General features: G+C 40.1%; 1 protein-coding gene across 3 annotated transcripts in view; it reads left to right on the top strand.

The window, feature by feature from the left end:
• LOC106868371 (uncharacterized) overlaps positions 1 to 17,747 on the top strand; it is a 192,797-nt gene that overhangs the window by 119,170 nt on the left and 55,880 nt on the right. For all 3 annotated transcript variants that reach the window (XM_052977663.2, XM_052977662.2, XM_052977661.2), the window contains exon 6: positions 11,819 to 11,916. In XM_052977663.2, the coding sequence (XP_052833623.1) occupies positions 11,819 to 11,916 (98 nt within the window). The remainder of the gene's footprint in view (positions 1 to 11,818; positions 11,917 to 17,747) is intronic.

Below are 17,747 nucleotides of genomic sequence, written 5' to 3'. Positions count from 1 at the left end.
TCAGATGGTGCTCTTAGCGCTCCACTAGCACGAATGCTAGTCATGCGGTGCTGTCATTGAATTCGATTTCGATTTCAACTACCTCTAGTTTTTCTCCCTGGAATGTGGCAGAAGTTGTTCTCTGCACATTTTCAGTGTTTATTGCTCCTGAGCATCTGGCACATACAAAAACTATCTTCCTAGTTAGCCTTCCTTTGATATTGCTGCACTTCTTATGTGTCCATACCTTACACTGGGTACATCTTATGGAGTTTCTACTCATGCCTTTTCTACAGATTGAGCAGGGCCATCTACCTGAAGGGGTTTGGGGTTTGTCTGCCTTTCTACTTATTAGGACTTTGGTTTTAGCTAGGTTGACTCAAAGGCGCTTCAATTCTAATCCTTGCTTCCGCACCTGAAACTTCTCCTCTAGTTCTGAAAGTGACTCAGCAATAAGAGCAAGGTCATCAGCATAGAGGAGCTCCCAGGGGCATCCTGTCTTGAATTCCTCTGTTATTGCCTGGAGGACTATGAAAAATAGGAGGGGGCTGAGGACTGAACCTTGGTGGACCCTTACCTCTACCCAGAATTCTTCACTGTACTCGTTACCAACCCTCACCTTACTGACAGCGTCCCTGTACATGGCTCGCACAGCTCTCACTAACCAATCATCTATCCCTAGTTTCCGCATTGACCACCAGATAAGGGATCGGGGGACCCTGTCAAAGGCTTTCTCCATGTCAATGAAAGCCAGGTACAGAGGTTTATCTTTGGCTAGGTATTTCTCCTGAAGCTGTCTTACCAGAAATATAGCATCAGTGGTGCTTTCCCTTGGCACAAACCAAAACAGCATCTCATCTAAACTGACCCTCTCCCTAATTAGTTGGGCTATGACCCTCTCCGTTACTTTCATTACCTGATCCAACAACTTGACACCTCAGTAATTATTTGTATCTAAAGCGACACCTTTACCTTTGTAGCAGTTGACTATGGTGCTGCTACACCAGTCATTGGGTATGACTCCTTCATGTGTCACCTGGTTAACTATATGGGTGACTAGGCTATAGCTGACACTGCCAGATATTTTGAGCATCTCTGCAGTGATTCCTGATGGGCCGGGGGCTTTCCCTGTCTTCATACTCTTAATTGCTTTATCTACCATGGTACTGTCAACTCGGATAGCTGGTCCCTCTGTTGGGTCGACATGTGGCAGACTCTCTTCCTCCCATTCATTCTCCTTATTGAGCAATCTTTCGTAGTGGCGTCTCCAAACCTCTCTCTTTGCAGCCTGGTTTAGTGCAAGTGAACCATCATCCATGCGGACACATTTCTCTCCTACGACATCACGATTCTCTCTCACACACTGTCTTGCAACATGAAATACTTCAAGTCTTTGGTCCTCACGGCGCAGAACATTGGCAAATCTTTTCTTATCTGCTTCCCCTCTGACTAAATAAACCTGTCTCTTAGCTTCCTTTCAGGCAGTCTGATACAATTCCCTGCTACCAACATTCTACCAGTCCTTCCAAGCCTGTTTCTTTTGTCTAAGAGCACTGTCAACCACATTGTTCCACCACCACTTTACCTTGGGCCAAGAGGGGACTTTGCACCATCCACAGATCTGGTTGGTGGCTCTCAACAAGTTGTCCCGTAGAAACCTCCTATGGTTGAGTTGATTTTTATGTATTTCCCAGAAGAGAAGATTACATCTTTCGCAACATCATTCATTCCTTTCGAATGAACCAAATGTAATCTTCAAAACATATGTCGGAAATAGAAGAAATTATTTAACACGTGTATAACTCCATTTATTTAATCTTATATTTATTCAAAATACCTCAAATTAACAGGGAGTTTCTACCTCATAAACAGGAGTTACACCAAAGTTATTTTGTGAACTTTGCTACCCTGGTAACTATTAACCAATTTATTTTATCAGAGTTAATTGTTAACTAAGAGAAAATAAATACATATAATTAAATATATATATGTGTATATCTATCTATATATATAAAAATGAGAATGTCTGTCTGTCTGTGTGTGTGTGTGAGTGTGTGTGTGTGTGTGTGTGTGAATCCCTAAAACTCGAGAACTATGCAACCAATTTCATTCAAATTTTACAGATGCCTTACTTAGGGTTCCAGTTGTGTTTTAGTCAAAAAAAATTTTTAACTTCTTGCAGAGTTCGAGCCCACGGCAACATAATATCTCCTCCACTATTTAAGTATTACGTGTCAAAAGTGAAACAAAAACACTCATGTCAAATACTTTCACTTTAAAAATGAAACTATTCCACTAACTGAAACAATCACATTTCGATACTGTAATGACAGATACTTTCAGAGAGAGAGAAAGGGAGAAAGAGAGAAAGAGAGAGAGAGAGATGTATATGTATACATATAGATGTATATGTACACGTATATGTATAGATATATATATAGATATAGATGTATATGCATACATGTATATGTATACATATGTGTAGATGTATATATATATAGATGTACATGTAATATGTACACATATATACATATATATACATGCATACAGATATCTATACATATATACACCCATCACACACATACACATGCACACAAACACACACATTAGTCATTTGTTTTCTTATCCAAAACTACGTCAAAAGTACTGAATGGAACTTTATGAAATTTGGAAATTATATTCTATGCATAACGGCCATAACTCCCATGAAAATTCATATATTTTTGATGTTGATGAAATTTTAACCCGAACATAACAGATGAGCATTATTTGTAATTCAACGGTACAACAGTGTAAGACTACCCTTTCAGATATACTTACATTGTGATTTCTGCAATGTGGTGCATAAATTGTCAAGTAAATGAGACGCATCTTTGCCTCCACTGATTCACTTGCAAAGTGTTGAGTAAAATTATTTCGTTGCAGACCTCCTTTGAGTCTTTTTATTATCACTGCGACACACATAGTCCCCAATTGGTAACATTGATTTCAAGGCCTTCCCAGATGAGAGACTGGCATTCCACTTAATGTCTATGTTCCATGCTGGCATGGATTGGAGAGTTATTAATGTAGAAATATGGTATCGTAGCTACTAACAGTTGAGGGTTGCATAGTCTAGACGGCATTTTTAGATTTCATTATCCTCTTTAACCCAGGCAATGCCAGGTATTTCTGCTAGTATATATATATATATATATATATATATATATATATATATGTATGTATATAAATATATGTAAAATATATATATCATCATCATCATCAGCGTTTAACGTCCGCTTTCCATGCTAGCATGGGTTGGACGATTTGACTGAGGACTGGTGAAACCGGATGGCAACACCAGCCTCCAATCTGATTTGGGAGAGTTTCTACAGCTGGATGCCCTTCCTAACGCCAACCACTCAGAGAGTGTAGTGGGTGCTTTTATGTGTCACCCGCACGAAGGCCAGTCAGGCGGTACTGGCAACGGTTATGCTCAAAATGGTGTATTTTATGTGCCACCCGCACAGGAGCCAATCCTGGGGCACTGGCAACGATCTCGCTCGAAAATCCTACGAAGGCCAGTTAGGCGGTACTGGCAACGGCCACGCTCAAAATGGTGTATTTTATGTGCCACCCGCACAAGAGCCAGTCCAGGGGCACTGGCAACAATCTCGCTCGAAAATCCTTACACATGTCACAGGCACAAGTGCCAGAAAGGCGACGCTGGGCACAGGTGCTATCCCGATTTCGCTATTCGCTTGCCCCAATAAGTCTTCGCAAGCTGAGTTTCGTGTCCAATGAAGGAGACGACGTTGGCACGGGTGCCAGTCGTCGAATTTAGTTCGATTTCACTTGCTTCAACAAGTCTTCGCAAGCGGAGTTTAGTGTCCAATGTAGGAAAGGTACGCATGAGTGGGCTGGCTACACCCCTGGCAGAGGCCTTGGATTTAGGTCTCACTTGGCTTGCCGGGTCTTCTCACGTACAGCACATTTCCAAAGGCCTCGGTCAGTAGTCATTGCCTCGGTGAGGCCCAATGTTCAAAGGTCTTGCCTCACCACCTCAGCCCAGGTCTTCCTGGGCCTACCTCTTCCACGGGTTCCCTCAACTGTTAGGGTGTGGCACTTTTTCACGCAGCTATCCTCATTCATTCTCACCACATGTCCAAACCAACGCAATCGTCTCTCTTGCACACCACAACTGATGCTTCTTATGTTCAGCTTTTCTCTCAAGATACTTACACTCTGTCGGGTATGCACACTGACATTACACATCCAGCGGTGCATACTGGCTTCATTCCTTGTGAGCTTACACATGTCCTCAGCAGTCACAGCCCATATTTCACTGCCATGTAGCATGGCTGTTCGTACACATGCATCATACAGTCTGCTTTTACTCTGAGTGAGAGTCCCTTTGTCGCCAGCAGAGGTAAGAGCTCTCTGAACTTTGCCCAGGCTATTCTTATTCTAGCAGCTACACTTTCAGCGCACCCACCCCTACTACTAACTTGGTCACCCAGATAGTGGAAGCTATCAACTACCTCTAGTTTTTCTCCCTGGAATGAGACAGAAGTTGTTTCCTGTTTGTTTACAGTGGTTATTGCATCTGAACATCTGCCACATACAAAAACTAACTTCCTAGTTAACCTGCCTTTGATATTGCTGCACCTCTTATGTGCCCATAGCTTGCACTGGGTACATCTTATAGAGTTACTACCTACTCCTTTTCTACATACTGGAGTAATATATATATATATATATATATATATATATATATATATGTGTGTGTGTGTGTGTGTGTGTGTGTGTGTGTGTGTGCGTGTATTATATATATATATATATATATATATATATATCGGAGAATTTACGAAAAAAACAACAACAGACGAGGACAGGTGGTGTAAACAACAAAAGGATGTATTAGTTTGATGCTCAGGAATACAGAAAGTCTTTAACGTTTCGAGCTACACTTTTCAACAGAAAGAATACAGAGAAAAACAAGGAGAAAAACACGGAGAAAAAAAATTTGAATGTCATGGTCAGCGATCTATCATGGATATCAGGTCATCCCATAAGTTTTGTCTGATTTTACTATTTTTAAAATTGAATGAAATTTAATAGCATTTTAGAATGTCTAATGGAATTAAAAATTATTTTTATACATTTGTGTACATTTAAACTAATTAGATATTATTTTACAGAATAATAGAATTAAAATTTCTTTAATTAAAGCCCTTTCTAACATGGAAGTATCCAAAGAGCATTTGAGGCACATAATGCTTCATTAGTACAAAAAAGGAAACTCTACAGCCGAAGCGACTCGAAACATACACTCAGTTTATGGGAAAGAATGCTTGAATGAAAGAACTTGCAGAAGATGATTTGCAAAATTCAGAAGTGGAGAACTTCAGTCCCTTCCCAAATCCACAAAAGTGATGCCATAAACGAAGCCTGTAACAAATCAACTTCTATAGTCATAAATATTCCGCACCCGAGAGATCTCAAAATGAGACCAATTGTGGCCTGTCTCTCGTGTGAGTCACACAGACTCAGTAACTTTATTGACGTCCTCCTTAAACCTATTCTCCAACATATACCTAGCTTTATACGGGATGATCTGGACTTTTTAAACCATCTCTCGAACAAAACCAGCAAGGACTCCCTTCTGGTTTCATTCGATGTAATAAACCACTACACCTTGGTTCCTCATGAATGCAGAATAATAGCCATACACTACTGGCTGGAAAAATTCCCAAATGACATTCCTGACTGAATCAGAAAAGAATTCATTGTTAAAGGAATAAAATTCATCTTACAAAACAACTTCTTCAATTTCACGAAAACACTTATAGACAAAAATCGGGCACGGCGATGGGAACGAGGGTAGCACCTACTTTTGCCAACCTTGTCATGGCTTACTTGGAAGTCCAAATATACGAACACACCACACTGAAATTTGGAGACAACTTCCAAAAATACTTATTCACCAACTGGAAATGCTACTTATATGACTGTTTCAACTTGAACAACTCTCAAAATTTAGAAACTTAATCAACAGCATTAACCACAGTATCCAGTTTACAATGGAATACAGTCACAAACAACTATCCTTCCTGGACATCTTAATCATATAGAGAGAGATACTGAAATTGAAACCGACATCTTCTTCAAACCAATGGACTCAAAACAATATCTTCTATTCTCCTCTCGCCACCCAAACCATACTAAAATAGATATACCGTTTAACTTAGCGAGAATTTGCATGATTGCATCAAATCCCGAAACTCGAGTAAAGCAACTCCAAGAACTTAAAAACACATTACTGGATAGAAAATACCCAGCCAGTCTAATAAAAATGGAATAGAATGTACAAAAATGATAGACATCCAAGAGTTACACAAAATAAGAAAACATCAGGACACACTTAAAACTCTATCTTACATATCAACACACAATCCAAGAAACATGGAAGCATACAACATCATCCACCAAAACATACCCCTCCTTATGAAGGACCCGCAAATGAAAAAGGCACTGGAAACACATAGGATTATTAAAAGCAAGAAACAACTGCAATCCCTAAGAAAATTACTCACCAGCACCAAATTACCCGCCAAAAATACAACCCCGCAAGTCAAAATGTGCAACTGCCCTAACTGCAGAACTTCCTCATAGAGGGCTCAACATACAAATTTAAGTTAGGCCAAACTTTTACCATAAAATATGACTTCACCTGTGCTTTGAAGACCTTAATCTATGTTCTCAAATGTGGAGGGTGTGGTGGGGACTACATAGGTCAAACTAGCTTAACTTTGAGGAATAGAGTTATGGTGCACAGGCAACAAATCTGGAGTCTCACCACTAGGAAAATTCCCGTAAGCAAACACCTAGACCGATGCCCCATAGACATAAACCTTAAATACCAAATCTTCCCTCTCTATCAATGCACTGGAAACACTTCAACCAATTCCGTTTAAATAAGGAAAATATACTGATTAAAAAATATAAACCACAGTTGAATATCCTTCAGAAAGAAGAAAAAGCAATAAAAAGAAAAGAAAAAAGACTCAATTTCTCCACACAAAAAAAAACAACCAGGAACAACAAACAATCTTTTAAAAAAACTTTAGTAACAATCTTGCACCCAGATTCTGAAACTGCAGCTCCAAATCACCATACAAACACCAGTTGCTGACGTCACCTACCTCTAGTCCAATGTAGTTTTACAAACACCAGTTGCTGACGTCACCTACCTCTAGTCCAATGTAGTTTTACAAACACCAGTTGCTGACGTCACCTACCTCTAGTCCAATGTAGTTTTACAAACACCAGTTGCTGACGTCACCTACCTCTAGTCCAATGTAGTTTTACAAACACCAGTTGCTGACGTCACCTACCTCTAGTCCAATGTAGTTTTACAAACACCAGTCGCTGACGTCACCTACCTCTAGTCCAATGTAGTTTTACAAACACCAGTTGCTGACGTCACCTACCTCTAGTCCAATGTAGTTTTACAAACACCAGTCGCTGACGTCACCTACCTCTAGTCCAATGTAGTTTTACAAACACCAGTTGCTGACGTCACCTACCTCTAGTCCAATGTAGTTTTACAAACACCAGTTGCTGACGTCACCTACCTCTAGTCCAATGTAGTTTTACAAACACCAGTCGCTGACGTCACCTACCTCTAGTCCAATGTAGTTTTACAAACACCAGTTGCTGACGTCACCTACCTCTAGTCCAATGTAGTTTTACAAACACCAGTTGCTGACGTCACCTACCTCTAGTCCAATGTAGTTTTACAAACACCAGTCGCTGACGTCACCTACCTCTAGTCCAATGTAGTTTTACAAACACCAGTCGCTGACAACACCTACCTCTAGTCCAATGTAGTTTTACAAACACCAGTTGCTGACGTCACCTACCTCTAGTCCAATGTAGTTTTACAAACACCAGTCGCTGACGTCACCTACCTCTAGTCCAATGTAGTTTTACAAACACCAGTTGCTGACGTCACCTACCTCTAGTCCAATGTAGTTTTACAAACACCAGTTGCTGACGTCACCTACCTCTAGTCCAATGTAGTTTTACAAACACCAGTCGCTGACGTCACCTACCTCTAGTCCAATGTAGTTTTACAAACACCAGTCGCTGACAACACCTACCTCTAGTCCAATGTAGTTTTACAAACACCAGTTGCTGACGTCACCTACCTCTAGTCCAATGTAGTTTTACAAACACCAGTCGCTGACGTCACCTACCTCTAGTCCAATGTAGTTTCACAAACACCAGTCGCTGACGTCACCTACCTCTAGTCCAATGTAGTTTTACAAACACCAGTCGCTGACAACACCTACCTCTAGTCCAATGTAGTTTTACAAACACCAGTTGCTGACGTCACCTACCTCTAGTCCAATGTAGTTTTACAAACACCAGTCGCTGACGTCACCTACCTCTAGTCCAATGTAGTTTTACAAACACCAGTTGCTGACGTCAACTACCTCTAGTCCAATGTAGTTTTACAAACACCAGTCGCTGACGTCACCTACCTCTAGTCCAATGTAGTTTTACAAACACCAGTCGCTGACGTCACCTACCTCTAGTCCAATGTAGTTTTACAAACACCAGTCGCTGACGTCACCTACCTCTAGTCCAATGTAGTTTTACAAACACCAGTTGCTGACGTCACCTACCTCTAGTCCAATGTAGTTTTACAAACACCAGTCGCTGACGTCACCTACCTCTAGTCCAATGTAGTTTTACAAACACCAGTTGCTGACGTCACCTACCTCTAGTCCAATGTAGTTTTACAAACACCAGTCGCTGACAACACCTACCTCTAGTCCAATGTAGTTTTACAAACACCAGTTGCTGACGTCACCTACCTCTAGTCCAATGTAGTTTTACAAACACCAGTCGCTGACGTCACCTACCTCTAGTCCAATGTAGTTTTACAAACACCAGTTGCTGACGTCAACTACCTCTAGTCCAATGTAGTTTTACAAACACCAGTCGCTGACGTCACCTACCTCTAGTCCAATGTAGTTTTACAAACACCAGTCGCTGACGTCACCTACCTCTAGTCCAATGTAGTTTTACAAACACCAGTCGCTGACGTCACCTACCTCTAGTCCAATGTAGTTTTACAAACACCAGTTGCTGACGTCACCTACCTCTAGTCCAATGTAGTTTTACAAACACCAGTCGCTGACGTCACCTACCTCTAGTCCAATGTAGTTTTACAAACACCAGTCGCTGACGTCACCTACCTCTAGTCCAATGTAGTTTTACAAACACCAGTCGCTGACAACACCTACCTCTAGTCCAATGTAGTTTTACAAACACCAGTCGCTGACGTCACCTACCTCTAGTCCAATGTAGTTTTACAAACACCAGTTGCTGACGTCACCTACCTCTAGTCCAATGTAATTTTACAAACACCAGTTGCTGACGTCACCTACCTCTAGTCCAATGTAGTTTTGCAAACACCAGTTGCTGACGTCACCTACCTCTAGTCCAATGTAGTTTTACAAACACCAGTTGCTGACGTCACCTACCTCTAGTCCAATGTAGTTTTACAAACACCAGTTGCTGACGTCACCTACCTCTAGTCCAATGTAGTTTTACAAACACCAGTTGCTGACGTCACCTACCTCTAGTCCAATGTAGTTTTACAAACACCAGTTGCTGACGTCACCTACCTCTAGTCCAATGTAGTTTTACAAACACCAGTTGCTGACGTCACCTACCTCTAGTCCAATGTAGTTTTACAAACACCAGTTGCTGACAACACCTACCTCTAGTCCAATGTAGTTTTACAAACACCAGTTGCTGACAACACCTACCTCTAGTCCAATGTAGTTTTACAAACACCAGTCGCTGACAACACCTAACTCCAGACCAATCAAATCTGAACTTCAGCAAATACAATGAAATGACCCTTTGAGAAAACCAACCAACCGGAATGACTGATGACCATCTCCACAGGGAAGCCAACCAAGCAGAATGACAAGCTTGACCACCAAAAAAGCAAGACATCACCAATATTTTAACAAATCAAAAATCAGATCTGCTTGTGGAAAAAATTATAAATGCATCTAATCCCAAAACATACCACTACAAGAAAAAGCGTCTACGGAAAGAGAATCAAAGAAATTGTAAACCAAATTCCTTTTTTTACTCTTTTCATTTTTCCCTTGTTTTTTTTCCTCTTAACTCAGTGTGACTTGTCGATCACCACTAACATTAATGAACTTTGTACATTCAAACAAATTGATATACAGTTTTAATATTATTGTCTGCTATGAAGATTCAAACTTGCACCTGTCCTCCTAATTCATAATGCTAAATTTATCTGTTTTGAACATGTTAATTTGTCAACATTTTCTAATTCATACTTTTAAACTTTTAAACTTTTACCATTAATAAACAAAAAATATCGTTGAAGCTAGTTTGTTATATATGTAAATAAATGTATTTTAAACAATTACAAGTTTTTGAAATTTAGGTGCATTTTCAACAACACATTTTCCTATATTTTTTCCTGCATGGAAATACCCCACCTTTTTTGTTATATATATATATATATATATATATATATATATATATATATATATGTGTGTGTGTGTGTGTGTGTATGTGTGTGTGTGTGTGTGGAGGCGCACTGGCCCAGTGGTTAGGGCAGCGGACTCGTGGTCAGAGGATTGAGGTTTCGATTCCCAGACCGGGCGTTGTGAGTGTTTATTGAGCGAAAACACCTAAAGCTCCACGAGGCTCTTGCAGGGGATGGTGGCGAACCCTGCTGTACTCTTTCACCCCAACTTTCTCTCACTCTTTCTTCCTGTTTCTTGAGTAACGCTGTGATGGATTGGCGTCCCGTCCAGCTGGGGGGGACACATATGCAATAGAAACCGGGAAACCGGGCCCATGAGCCTGGCGAGGCGTTGAAAGGGTGACGATATATATATATATATACATATATATATATATACGTATATATACATATATGCACACACATCAGTAGTACATATATTCTGAAAAGAAACACACTCTAAAGCATTAATGCAGTAGTATATGTTTTAGGAAGTTAAATGTTATGACCAGTCATAGAGTTTCACACTTATAAAGAACTTAGGCAACTCATCGGACTCAAATGGCCAAAAGTGCATAATCTCTCTACAAGTGGAGGAAGAAATATGTCACAGGAGTGCTGATGGTGGGACAGAGTTATCCTCCTTATATCAGCTCCAGCCACAGTGAAATTTGAAGGAGCTGCCAGCAGGCCTCTTCAACAAATGGGTAATTCCAACTTTGCAGTAGGAAATGATTCAGATGGGGGCATTGACTAAATATTCTCTGGGCTGAGCAAGTTTTTTAGAAATATTACTCTCTCTGCCAGGTAAAGCGTACATTGTTTGCTCCCATTTATATAAGCCCTTGGTTGTTCAAGGAACATACATTTAATTATGCATGGGGTTTCTTCCTCTTTTAAGCACCATACATTGCTTAAGGTGACATAGCATGCTTCAAAAGTTATGAGCTTTACATTTCACTTTTGTTCCAAGCTAGATGCTGGTGGTGTGTTGCTAGTTGTTCACACACATTGGTGAAGTGAGGAAATTTGTGGTCAGGAATTGAGTGATAAGAAAATAAAAAATACAAAGACTGTAAATCTTATAACTTTTGAAGCATGTTACATCACTTAATGAGGCTTCCTGCACTGTGCAATGCATCTGATGTCATTACATCGTCCCCCATTCAATAGAGCAGAAGGCAGGCAAAAAGAGGGGGCATAAAATAATAGTGATAATTGAAACCATCTTTGCATTGAGCTTTCCCTGTTCTTATGTCTATTTTTCAGGTGCCTTACCAATACGCCTTGCTGTTTTCTTGTTCCCCCTTCTGTTGCTGATGGCTGGATATGCCTTACGGAGAATGCAGAAGCAGAATTGTGCAACGGTTAGTTCTTGTTACTGTTATTTATTGTCTTAATAGCACCAGCGTAGCTCTGATCAAGCAAGCTTATGGCACATAAGTGTTGGTAGTCCTCACTGCCCTGCCCACTGTATCATTGCTATCTTGCTGTCCCCTGCTCCTCTATATACCCAGGTTTCACCAGTCACTGTATTCCCCCACCTTCTTTGCATTCACATGAACTCTCTACTCCCTACTTGTTCATCCTCGGCATATACTTTACCACTACCATCCCATTTATATTCTCATCCCTGTACCTTTAGAGTATGCTCTGGCACATTGCCACCATCTCTCTCTTACCCTTGTTCTCTCTGCACTCTCACACTCTCTCATTCTCTCTCTCTCTCTCTCTCTCTTTCTCTCTTTCTCTTTCTCTCTCTCTCTCTCTCTCTCTCTCTCTCTCTCTCTCTCTTTCTCATGATTAGACAATAATGAGGTGCATCATGCAAATATACTTTTCTAAATAAACTATTGCATACTCTAACCTAGAGTGGTTTATTAAATGGAATAAATACTATCTCAACTGTTCATGCTACTTGTGTATCTGTTGTAGTTTAGCCCATGGTCAACTTATATCAAGCTTACCTATGACATGCAGATCTATTGTTCCTAATATGCTATGCATCCGCATGGTGAAGATCCAAACTATGTACTTTGAAATATAGTGTCCATATCATGTACTCAGACATTTAGTATCCCATACTGTGTACTTTTATGTGTCATATTCATACTTTTTACATTGACACATGATTCCCATACTATGCAATGATGTATACTCACAAGTACAAGAATATGAGTGTAGAACATGGTTAGAAGATGGGGAGTTGGGATGGGGGGAGCAGTGGTACAGTGAGCACAGCAATGAGGGCAAGAAAAGGGATTGGAAAACAATCACAACGTACGAAGAGGAAATGTGAGGAAGAGAAAGATGCTATTAGAAGAGGAGTTGTAGCTTGATTTCTTAGGGTAGAGTGAGTGAAAAACTTATTGTTACATGAGGGTGGGGCACAGCTCTTCTAGCACTCAGTTTTATGGATGGGTCTTCCCTAGACCTCATATTGCCAAACATCTCAGTCCACTGTCATTTCCTCTATGAACCCCAGCATAGTAAGATCAGTCCTCACCACTTCATCTCATGTCTTCATGGGTCTCCCTCTTCCACAGGTACCATCCACTTTCAGCAACAAGCATTTCTGTATACAGCTGTCTTCACTCATATGCATCACATGTCCAAACCAATGTGTTCTCCTCTCCTGCATACTGCATTTAATCCCTCTTATGTTTAACTTTTCTCTCAACACAGTTATGCTTTGTCGGTCATGCACACTGATGCTGCAAATCCAACAGAGCATACTACCTTTATTCCTCTCCAGCCTACGCATGTCCTCTACATTCAGAGCCCATATCTCACTACCATGTAACATAGCTGTTTTCACACAAGCATCGTACAACCTACCTTTCTCTCTGATAGAGAGTCCTTTTGCTGCCAACAGAGGTAGTAGTTCTCTGAACTTCTTCCACCCTATTCTTATTCTAGAAACAATACTTTCAGAACATCCACCACTATTACTAATTTGGTCACCTAAATAGCAGAAACTATCTACTACCTCAAGAGAGCCTCCTAGGCATTTGAGAGAGTTTTAGTCCCCCTGTGCTCTTAGTACTTACTGTTCTTGTGCATCCTTATCTGATAATCTTTCCAAGATTCCACTGCATCTCTTATGCATCCATAACTTACACTTGGTGCAGCGAATGGAATTACATCCCACTCCTTTCCTACATTTTGAACAGGGCTGTTTGCCAGCCAGAATGAGAGTCTTACCTCCTTTCTTGCTAACAACATTAGCTTTAGCTAAGTTAACTTTAAGGCCCTTTGATTCCAGGTTTTGCCTCCAAGCCTGGAACTTCTTCAAATCTGCTTCAGATTCTGCAATAAGAGTATAATCATGAGCATATAGTAGTTCCCCTGGGCTCCAGTGTTGAATTCATCTGTTATGGCCTGGAGAACTATGATAAATAAGAGTGGACTAAGAACTGATCCCTGGTGTACTTCAACTGTATTCAAGGCCAACTCTCACCTTACTGACAGCATCACCACTCCTCTACCCTTAGCTTCCTTAGAGACCACCAAATATGGGAGTGGGGAACCCTGTCAAAAGCTTTCTCCAGACTGATGAAGGCTAAGTACAAGGGCTTACTTTTAACCATATACTTTTCTTGTAACTATCTCACTATGAAGATGGCATCAGTGGTACTTCTTCCAGGAACAAAACCAAACTGCATCTCATTTAGTTTAATTCTATACCTAATCATCAGGTCATCCCATAAGTTCTGTCCGATTTTACCATTTTAAAAATTGAATGAAATTTAATAGCATTTTAGAATGTCTTATGAAATTAGAAATAATTTTTATGCATTTGTGTTCATTTAAACTAATTAGATATTATTTTACAGAATAATAAAATTAAAATTTCTTTGATTAAAACCCTTTCTAACATGAAAGTATCCAAAGAGCATTTGAGGCATATAATACTTTATGAGTACAAAAAAGGAAACTCTGCAGCCGAAGCGACTCGAAACATACACTCAGTTTATGGGAAAGAATGCTTGAATGAAAGAACTTGCAGAAGATGGTTTGCAAAATTCAGAAGTGGAGATTTCAGCCTTGAAGATGAAGATTGAACAGGACGTCCAGTTGAGTTTGATGATAAGCTCCTTGAGGCATTATTTGAAGAAAATCTTTCATTATCAGTTGAAGAATTGGCAATAAAGCTTAGTTCAAACCATACAACTGTTCATCGCCATCTTCAACAACTTGGAAGGATTCCTAAACTTGGAAGATGGGTGCCTTGGTATGAAAGCAACCACAAATCCCAAGTTGACATCTGCTCTTCTCTCCATTCTCGTGAACTCATTTCACCCTTTTTGGATAGACTTGTGACGAAAAATGGATCTTCTATCTGTTAAACATTGTAAACAGTGGCTTGGTAAAAGGGAAAAAGCTCAACCACAACCGAGAAGGGAACTTCATGGGGAAAAGGTTCTTCTCTCTATCTGGTGGGATTACAAAGGAGTAATTCACTTTGAATTGTTACCACCTAATGCACGACAATCAATGCACAAGTCTACTGTCAGCAATTAGAGCGTTTGAACCAAGCTTTGAAGAAAAAAAGACCTGCTTTAGTGAATCGAAAAGGAGTGATGTTTCATCAGGACAATGCGCGACCCCACACTGCAAAGATCACATCACAGAAGATCAAAGAGCTTGGTTGGGAAAAAATTCCTCATTCACCTTATTCTCCCGACCTTGCTCCTTCAGACTACCATTTGTTTCATAGTTTACAGAATCATTTAGGGGACATAACTTTTGCAAGCCAGGAGGAGGTCGAAACTAACATTTCAGAGTTCTTTACTTTGAAACCAAAGGAGTTTTACATTGATGAAATTAAAAAGCTTGTAAATTGATGGAAGGAAGTCATAGATAATCAGGGAAAGTACATTGATGATTAAATTTCAATTAAATATAACATTTGATCACTTCTTTTCATTATTCAAAACTCAGACAGAACTTATGGGATGACCTGATAGTTGAGATACAACCCTGTAATGTTCATATATATATCTATAATATAAATTGGACATAGGCAATCGTTGTATTCTTGCTTGTCTTGAGGTTCACAGCCAGACGGCTGGTGGATTCATGTAAAAAATGGCACACATGTGGAGATGGGGGCATAGATTGGAATGCAGTTTGTATTTTTGTCGTAGAAAATCGATTAAAACTCTTTCTAATGAAATTCCCCCGCCATTAAAACAACTAGTTGCTCACTCGGCCAGCATATATCATTTTGCTAGCAACAAGGGGATTACAGGTCAACAGTCAGCCAAAGCCATTCATACATACATACATAACCTCTCTCTCCTTTTCTCTGTTAGTCACTCTCACATTCACTCACTACAAAAAGTGAATAACAAAATTTCAGTTAATATACATATATACATACATACATACATAGCCCCTCTCTCTCTCTCTCATTTTTTCTCTGTCAATCATTCACACATTCACTCACTACAAAAAAGGAATAAACAATTTCAGTTATCTCTCTCTTTCTCTCTCTCTCTCTCTCGCACACACATACACACTCACCAGCAACATTACTCTCTCTGTCTCTTCACACACACTAACAAAAGCAATTCACATACACATTATACATTCTGTCTTGCACACCTCATCAAACACACACACATGCATGCATGCATGCACACATGCACATCAATTCTTTCACTTCATGCCAACTTCAAACGAACTTCACTCATACAATCACGTTCTCTCTGTCTCTTTCGCTTTCACACTGACTTCAAAAGATCCCCTTTCCACCCAACCCCATTTTTAAAAAAAAATTTTTTTACGGAAACCAACAATCATCAAAAATATAAATAAACACACGTGGTTTATAAGTGGTTTGTAAGTGACAGTTGCGTGTTCCCATATCGAAAGATCGCCCAATGTTTTAATGATTAGACAGAGGTCCAATAGAATAGCTCTCAGAAACAGACTATGTACAAATTAGCCCTTCACAACTCCTGAAGCTGTTTTCTGACAAAGGGGTGGGATTAAGGAAATTTTCATACAGCTGGAGGCTCCAATCGAAGCAGGGGACCTGAAATGATAAAGTTGAGAAACATTGTTATAGACTATGCCTAATCGAAAACGATCACAGCCACATCATCCAAACAGACTGGGTGAAACCAGGCTCAGCTGCTAGCTTTTATATATAGAAGGAATCGCATATGGTACTCAATGCAAACTATGGACACACAAGAAGTGCAGTTGAATCACATGAAGGTTAAAGGAGAAAGTGGCATTTGTATGTAGAAGATATACAGGAGCCATAAAGACAAATGATCCATTCCCGTTTCTCAAAATCATCTCTGCAACATTATTACTTGTTCAAATATGCTTGGGGTACATTCAAACCTTGCATTTATACACATCACTGCTTAGCACTGCCACCCCATAATTTGTTTATGGTCAGGCACTGATTAGTGCTATCAGTCATTGTATGATGATGAGAATATCACAAGAGAGACAATCTCCCTTATCAGCTCACAATGCACCCTGTCCAGTTTCTGTAAAGGAAGAGGAGATAACCACTTGAAAATGCTTGCATCTCACACTCTGGGGAGGCAATGCTACAACCTGATTTTGATGTATTTACACCATTTGTCTACAGTGAGAAATTTTCTCCATGAGAAAATACAGTGAATGACTTTCTTACAGGTTCAAACATGCCTCAAACATATTTCAACTAGTAATAACCTTGCACTTATACACATCATTATACACCCCATAATATCATCTCTATCCACACCATGTTCACCAATCACCTTCTTTTTTCCCTTCAGCCATTGCTCTCCTCTGCCATACTCCATCCTTAACACATCTCTTATCTGATATGACTCTTAATGTCCTCTCATATCTACCATCATGCCCCACTTATAGCTTCCCTCTCTGACCCACTTCTATATCTCTCACCATCATTTGCTACATTTACCACAACATCCATCTCCTCTAACACTCTTATGAAACTTCCCCCTTTATCCCCCACCCCTGATCCATGCGTCATCTCTTACAACCACTCAGTATTTTGAGATGCTCCAGCATCCCCACCACTACTTCTGTTTTCTTTGAAGCTTTCCAGTTCTTCCCACCCTTACATCATGCATGACATCTGGGTTTGTTCTTCCATCAACTTCCAGCCTATCAACACCTGGCACAGAACTATCACTCCTCCCCTCTCAAATACTAACCACAC

This window comes from Octopus bimaculoides, chromosome 28, assembly GCF_046866305.1.
Source record: "Octopus bimaculoides isolate indiv1 chromosome 28, ASM4686630v1, whole genome shotgun sequence".
NCBI classification, from domain to species: Eukaryota; Metazoa; Mollusca; class Cephalopoda; order Octopoda; family Octopodidae; genus Octopus; species Octopus bimaculoides.
The sequence above is the reverse complement of the archived record's forward strand: the minus strand, read 5'-3'. Positions and strand labels throughout refer to the sequence as shown.